This window comes from Varanus komodoensis, unplaced genomic scaffold (assembly GCF_004798865.1).
Source record: "Varanus komodoensis strain SLA01 unplaced genomic scaffold, ASM479886v1 scaffold4, whole genome shotgun sequence".
Taxonomy (NCBI): Eukaryota; Metazoa; Chordata; class Lepidosauria; order Squamata; family Varanidae; genus Varanus; species Varanus komodoensis.
This window is the reverse complement of record NW_025335941.1, coordinates 37388000-37396306: the sequence shown is the minus strand read 5'-3', so window position 1 is coordinate 37396306 and position 8307 is coordinate 37388000. Positions and strand designations below refer to the sequence as shown.

At 41.8% G+C, this 8307-nt stretch overlaps 1 protein-coding gene across 1 annotated transcript in view; it reads left to right on the top strand.

The window, feature by feature from the left end:
- SLC19A2 (solute carrier family 19 member 2) overlaps positions 1 to 7871 on the top strand; it is a 22512-nt gene extending 14641 nt beyond the window's left edge. Inside the window, exons 3-4 of the mRNA XM_044441782.1 lie at positions 3810 to 3992; positions 4630 to 7871. Coding sequence (XP_044297717.1) covers positions 3810 to 3992; positions 4630 to 4758 — 312 coding nt within the window. The 3' untranslated portion in view covers positions 4759 to 7871. The remainder of the gene's footprint in view (positions 1 to 3809; positions 3993 to 4629) is intronic.
- Positions 7872 to 8307: the final 436 nt, after the last annotated feature.

Genomic DNA, 8307 nt, shown 5'->3' with positions numbered 1-8307 from the left:
CTTCTACGTGGACACGTTAAGCCCCTATTGCTGTAACGACCATTGCCCGTGACCACGCCAATGGCAGCGCCCGTGTGTTCCCCAGGATATGTAAACGTTGACATGCCCAGGGATGACTCAAAAGCACTGATTAAAGCAGGGTAAAATTATAAAGCAGTTCGAAAGAGGAGAAAAAGAAAGATAAAAAGAAGAAGAAAAAGAGAAAAAAAAATCCTTCCCCTTCCCTAAGATTCAGCGGTAGGCAAGCCTATTTCAACAAAAGTCCTTGGCCAGCCCAGCCCCCCTCTCGTCCCCCGAACAGCTCCCAAATGGCAGCGACCCCTTTGGCTGCAAGAAAGACTTCCGCCCACCTCCAGCAGCACGCCGCTACATCGCGCTGGAGGAAAGAGCCGCCGCTGCGTGAAGTTTTGCTCATTTGTTTGTTTTTGGTGATCTACATCTTATGACTGCCTTGCCAAACTTCTGTGGCTTAGAACATGTAACCAATAAGTCATTGGCAATCTGAAGTATCAGGATGCAAATAGGCTCTCTGTATTATGACATTTGCATGTTCAATGATGTCTTCAAGCATACATATTTGAGTCAACAACAACAAAAGAAAACAAGAAAGGGCAGTAGGTGTTTCGAGCTACTGCCCTTATACTGAATTCAGTGTATGTAAGTATATGAATTACACTGAATTCATATACTTGTATACTTGCATATATGAATTCAGTAGATTTCCACAATGAAATTATTGCTGCAATGTAATGCAATAGCTGTACAGTAAAGCATACAACACACTAGTACCTATTGGCCAAGTTAATAGATGTTGTCAATGCCTCAGTATTGAGCAATACTGTGATCACAGAAGGTACATAAGGACAGGAAGGTCCTGGGTATCAATAGATTTAACGTTTACATTGTTGCAGGAGGAAAATTGTATTCTCAGGAGGCTGCCATAAATTTATGTGGGGAGACATGGAAAGGTGCTTTACACAAAAGCTATTTAGCTCAGTATTGTTTACATTGGTAGCAACTCTCCAGGATTTTAGAAGGGCATATTTCCAAGCCCTTCCTGGAGATGCTGGCAATTGAACCTGGGCTATGTGCAGGCAAAGCAAGTACTTTGCCACAGGGCTATGGCCCTTCCCAAGTGACTTCCTTCACGCGCGCTGGTGACTTCCCGTCTGGACTTCTGTAACGCGCTTTACGTGGGGCTCCCCAGAGAGGTCCACCTGGCGCCGTCGTTATTTGTTTTTCGGCACCAGGCGAAGACCTTTTTATTTAAGCGTCATTTTAATTGTTAACAGTATTTGCTTATTTTATCTGGCCAGGGCGACTTCTTTTATATTGTTATTTATTTTATATTGTTATTTTTATATTGTCACTACTGTAATTTTCTTCATATTGTGAGCCGCCCCGAGGCTTCGGCAAATGGGGCGGCATATAAATGTCTTAATAAATAAATAAATAAATAAATTATTGATTTGAGACCATACCTTTTGCTTAAATAATCAGATTTGAAAGAAATTGATGAGTCTGATTGCTTGAACATCCAGTTTCCTATACTTAAAGCGTAGCTCACTGATCATCTTGTTCTTAAAGCCTCCTATGATTTGTTCTGAAAACAGGTTTCAGTGCAAGAATGTTCTGATTTTCAAACTAAGACTGAAACTCTGTGCATATTTATTGAAGAGTAAGCCCCATGCACTTGACTGGAATTAAGTTCAGAGTATTTATTTATTTATTTAAAACATTTTTATGGTGCCCCCATCGCAACAAAGCCTCAGGGCAGCTCACAACAAGAACAAAATATAACAAATTGTACGATAAAAATATTAAAACCCGGTGCATCTCGGCTTAAAAGATTTAAAATCCTATAAATAACCAATAAATTAACCATTAAAATATGTTTTAAATAAAAAGGTCTTAGCCTGGCGCCGAAAAACAAATAACGACGGCACCAGGCGGACCTCTCTGGGGAGCGCATTCCATAGATGGTGCGCCACCGCAGAGAAAGCCCTCCTCCGGGTACTCACCCTCCTAATATCATTCACAGAGGGTTCCCGGAGAAGGGCATCTGTTGCTGATCTCAAGGGGTGGGAGGGCATATATGGACGCAAGCGTTCCTTTAGATACCCAGGACCCAAGCCGTTGAGGGCTTTATAGGTCATAACCAACACCTTGAATTGGGCCCGGACTTCAGTGGGGAGCCAGGGAAGCTGACGGAGAACTGGGGTTATATGAGAACAACGCCCAGTCCCTGTCAGCAGCCTGGCAGCTCTATTCTGCACCAATTGAAGTATCCGGACTGTCTTCAAGGGTAGCCCCACATAGAGCGCGTTGCAGAAATCTAATTGGGAAGTTACCAACACGTGTGTCACTGTCGCCAGGCAGTCGTTCTCCAAGAAGTAAACAGAGTAAACATGTATAGATGAGGCCACATGTTTGTTTTGCAACTTACAGGAATCCTAGCTGTGCTGGTAAGCAGTGATTTTTAACTGTCTTGAAATGCTGCCAGAAATGCCAGTATTTCACTCCCCTTCCCCCTTTGTGGAGCAAACACACACATACACATGGTACTTCCAGATGAAGGGGATCCAGCTTAAATAGTGAGGAGGCCCTGTGTGACTAGTTCATCTGTTTTCCTTAAGGGCTTTTCTGCAGGAAGAAGAAAAGCTAAATGAATCAGGGGGAAACCTGGGAGGGGTTAGAGCTGTAAAATGTTGTTATCTATCCTCACCACTACCATAAAATTTTGTGAATGAGGCCAGGCAATTGTAGGATAAAAGGCTCATCTGGTCACTTTCCTTAATGTAAATGATGTCAAGTGCAACACCAGTTGCATCAGCAAGTGCATTTAGCAGTGCACTTGAAAGTTTTTATATCAGCTGCAGTGTTGCACTGGATACTGCCCTTACTTTCTTCAGCTAGTCCTTGCTGTGTATTCCAATTCCTTTCTCACCTTTGCTTTATGCGGAATTGTTATCCACTCAACTGATCAACTGTCCTGCATCAAACTGTGCCAGGCAAGAGTGGTAATGCACGATTTTCCTATATAGTGACTTGATTAATGCACTCCAGAAAGGCATTTTAATGTCATAGTGGCTGTTGCTGAATCAATTTTGATTCTTTGCAGCTGAATTCCAGTTTGTCAGGTTCTCTCCTCCCATTCTTTTCCTTAGGCATACTGGGTTCCTCTCTACCTCCAGAGTTGACAAATGCTGTGTAATTTATAACTCATTTTTGCAGTTAATATTTCTGCACCTCATTTATTCTCCCGGCACTGAGTTAGGTCATCACCATGAACATGTTAATCTGTGTTTCCCAAGGTTACTGGGGTAGTGCAACCAGTTAGACTGCTTTGAATTTCCCTTTGAAAATGTCAGCCGTGGAGTTGATGGAGTAAGGTCACTGCCTATGGAAATGTGCTCAAGAACCAAATTAGGAAGTGATTGTGACAGCTGTGTGAGATTTAAGCATGCAACCTTCCCAACCTGCAAAAAGAGGATTAAAAATAGAGGAGCACAGGAGAATGTAAAAACTCTTCCCCTGTCTGCAGGTTACCTTCTCATAGCCCTTTCACCAGACACCTTTTTCTTGACCAGGGCTTTGATATGGCACTGACTTAAGTTCAGAGTTTGTGGGAGGAAAGATGGCAGAGCACGTAGTTTCCCTCTCTCTTATTCCTCCTTTGCTTTTAAAATGAGAGATTGGGGAAGTGCTGTGTGAGAAGCACACTAATGGCATCCAGGCTGTCTCCACAACTCTCTTGGTGATCCATTCTGGAAGGACACATCCACTTGCCTACCATGAATTAATGCTCCTGTGCTCACATTCTAACTTTCTGCTCTGTTTTTCTCCAAAGGTTTCAGATTGCTACAAATTTAAGTGTAGAGCGCTATGCCCTCGTGTTTGGCATCAATACGTTCATTGCCTTGGCACTGCAGACACTACTCACATTGATAGTTGTCGATGCAAAAGGTCTTAAGCTTGACATATATAGACAGGTAAGGCTCATGGTTTTATTTTGAGAGGGGGAGAAAAAGAAGGTGCAGGCTTCCTGGTAAAGTCCTTTGGCACTTTCCAAGGGAAGAGATGGCATTTCTGGTCCCAGCATCTTGGCTTTGAATGAATGACACCTTGCAGTGTGTTGCTGGGGGGGAGATGGTTTTTCAGCCATGCTTCTGATGGACATTTGGAGTACTTATAATAATCTGGCTTCCAGAGCTGCCTGGGTTATGTGTAACAAGTTCAGTGGAGCCATATGCTATTGTCCATATTTCTTTTTGAAATGAAAGATTATCATTGCCTTGGCTTTCTGTTTGAATGTACCTAAAGAAGACATGGATAAAAATGGATGGTGAAGGACAAATGTTTTCCTAAGCTGTTTAATCTTACCCAGCAGAATAAAATGTCATCCTAAGCAGAACAAGGCATCGAAATGGTGATTTCCTTTCTGCCCTTCCGTGTTCAGTTAAAAACATCACTAAATAATTGTCTGTTTACTTTATGATGGGACCCCCAAATCCATAACAATGGACAGGCTGCTTCACCCTACATTGTGGTATGACCAGCCCTACATAAGATGAATGTGCTCTAGTTTCACCACTTCTCTCTCTCCCCACCCTACCTTGTTTTCTCCAGTTCATGATCTATGCTGGTTACTTTGCTGCCATTTCTGCAGTGTTCTTGATCAGTGGCATGTGCAGTATTATCCGGGATTACCGAAGGAGGGAGCAGAGGAGAAACAACGCTGCAGCAGAAAGTGCTTAACATGCACAATGTGGACCTGTTTAGCACCTATGTTGGGCAAAGGATGATCTGCTGGTCCCTATTTATTAGTGTATCCACGTATTAAAATGCTGTTATTCAAGACTGTTACCTGGGTTGACATACATTTGTACTATATTAATAACCTGTTAGAAACAGAATCTATTCAACTACAGCTTTCTTAAGAATACTATATAAACCAAAATGCTTCAAATAAACTATTTTGGTCTAAGGTCCCATCTGTAGAAGGTTGGAAGCATGCTGCAGGGATGCTGATTCCCCCTTTTGAGACAGACAGGCCATACATGAAGCTATTGGAAACTGAAAATTGCTTTTTACTTAGCCCAGGCGATCCCATTGCTGGTTGGTAGGCAGGCCGATTTTCAAAGGAGTTTGAAGAATTGGGGCAGCAGCCAAGAACTGGAACCAGTGGCAGTCTTCAAATTGAACTGGTTGTGGTGGTAGAAGAACAATACTCTGGGAGAGGCACACCAGTGAATGCTAAATACACTTCTCATAGACAGACACAAGCTGTAGTAGACCTACCTTGTTTGCCTGTTCGGAGTGTCTAAAGCAGTGGTGGGGGCTGTCCGTCCCTGTAGATGTTCTTAGACTGTAATTCCTCTCTTCTATAGCCAGTGGTGAAGGATAATGGGAGTTGTGGGTCAGCAACATCAGGAGGGCCACATGCTCCCCATCCTGGTCTAAAGGTTTATTTTTTGTTTGTCTCTACCTATCAAGTAGGACTAGATGGATTGTCCTGCTGACTTCATGAAATGTCAGGTGTATCTCTTAATTCATAGGTATTTTAGGGCATGGAGAGTGCAAGAAGCAATGTATATTCAGATTTGGTTTGTTCTGAGAAAGGTTAGACTTTCTTCAGCTCCTCCAAAGGATCAGGGAACATTGCTAGGGCCCCTAGACAGTAGCTGAGGGACCAGAGGGCTTTTGGATTCCCAGCTCTGAGGTCACACACAGTATGCTGACCTCTGAGCAGGGAATTGGGGTTTCAGTTTCTTCCCCCTCACAGTGCTCTTTGAAGTAAGAAACTTGACCTCAGAGAGGGGGAAAAGTGGGTGTTTTGGAGGGAAGGGAGGGGAGGAAGCTGGAGAGGCTAACCTACAGCTCTTGTTTTTGCACCATAGCACAAATGCATTTGCCAACATTGGATGGAAGTTGATCTTTGTGATAGTTTCCTCTGATTCCTGCTGGAAATTAAGTAGTGTGATGCCTCTTAAAATTTTGACCATACTTATTTAAGGCAAAATAATTGCAATGAGAGGGCTGAATAAATTCATAACAAGTAGGTCTTAGGCTTGCAGTAGTGCTCCTTGGCCTAGATTCTAGGAATGTTAACCTGCTCCCATGGTGGGACCATGTCAACATTGCAGGTTTCTACAACAGTTGGGAAGCCTTTTATGGCCTGGAAGCTTTGTTGGTTCCAGGCAGGAACACTGGGGGGTCTTTAACTGCAGTGTGAGGCACAGCTGCAGTCCAGAGCATGCATCTGTGTGCACACATGTTTGTAAATCATTGCCAATTGGGCGATGCAGCAAAATGCATTTTGCAGCAAAATGTTTGTGTCTATGAGGCAATTACCTGTGAACTGTGTGTGGCTTCCAATATGGAAATACTTTCCATGTAGGAGAAGAATAGTGTATGGAAAAACGTTTATTATAAGCCATATTATAGCAAGCCGGTAATCTGGTGCTCTTCTTGCTACATAACAAATGAAGAAAACAGGAAGAATGGAGGGATATGCAAAATGAGTGTAAGAAAGAATTCTTGTGTATGGTTGTGACATTCCATTCTGTTGCTGGGTTTGCCGTACTGAGCTTGCAATCATGTGTGAGCTTCACCTCTGACATAACAGCTGAGCATGCTACTGACACTCAGATGCAGAAAGCTGGAAAATAGACCTATATATAAATATCATTTTCATTGAATGCAAATACTTTTCCATAAGAAAAGCATTGAAACAGCTATTCTGTTATGTAAATTTACACACTTTCTTCACCACCTAAGGTTTTCTTACATTTGTGTTTTTTGGTGAAATTGATCTTGTAAACAGATATAAAAGATGCTGTACTCCCAGCTGTAAGATCAGGGGAGTCTAATCCATCTTAGATTTAGTCATAAGAGCACCATCATCCTCCATCTAAATCACATATTGTGATTTTTTTCAGGTTGCCTCAGATTGAGGAGTTAGTAGCCCTTTCAAACAGAAATGTGAATACTGTAGCAGGAAAATGTGAGAACCATCACCAGCTTGATGAAAGAAGGGTTGGGTAACCAAAAGATGAAAGTGAAACTTTTAATCTAGTAATGAAGACTATGTCTTGCCTTTGGGTCAAACTAGATGTGAAGTTAATTGTGTGAATAAAGAGCGTGGGAAAGACTGAGCAACTCTGGAACTATAAATGGTGCGTAGGAAGGGGAAATTTAACTCTTTCTGTTCCTGCTTATGCTATCAACACAAAGTACTTCTCTGAATCAGGTGCTTTCCTTTCAAGGAAGCCTTGGTTGGTACTAATGGGGCTTTGCTTTGAATCTAGATAGCACTTTGGAGATGTGACTTCTTAGGACATTAACAACAGAGTTAAATTCTCACTTGTTCCCACCCTGCCTGCTTAGACTTTCCTGCAACTGCTCTTTATGTAAGAAATGTCATGCATATTAATTCTGTTCACTCAGTTAAAATCACTTTATTTGGCCTTATTTTTCTCCTCTGGAGAAATTGGAACTATAAAAACTCATCTGAGAAGTCCTGTTAGCAGAAGACAGATCAAGATATCTGTTACTGAAGCGTTCCTTGTGTTCTGTGATGCTGTTCGTACTGCACTCATCCACTTGAGTGAATGTAAGCCTGGAAATGGTTTCAGGTTCATTGACATTGCTGTAATGAAACAAATGTGGTATAGAAATAGGAAAAATACAGAATAACAAATACAATTATTTTAATAATGATATTAATAGCATAGGAAATCTTGTCAGGAAAATGGTTTGTCCAACAATAACGCACAATGTTCAAGCAAGGTAGTTGTGGGAAGAAAAATGTTACTCTTGTCCAAGTTGTAAAACTATTTTTTTAATTAAATAAAACTATGTCACTATAATCTTACAAGTCTGTTTGTTTTGTAATGTAACTATCTTAATCTGCTTCTATCCTATTATGCGCACGCTACCTTTGGAAGGGAAAGTCCAGATTCTACATCAAGGATCCCCAAGCTTTGAATGAAAAATGGTTCAAAGTAAACACTTGTCTGTAATTCTAGTAAAAGGGTCTGGCTACACTTGAAAGAATCATAATCAGACTGCTAGAGGATGAATTCTGCCTAATAGCATTCAGAGGTGGCCAGTGCCAATGGAAATGGTGCAATGAGAAATGAGGGAGTTTTGTGCACTTGGGGAAAACAGGTCTGCAGAAGTGAAAATATTCCTCCCCCCGCACCAGAAGCCCAATGAGAATTGAGCATGCTCACCAGCCATATAATGTACCAGTTGAAAAATGAAAATGGGGTGGAGATTGAAATACCCTGCCTGATTCTTTGT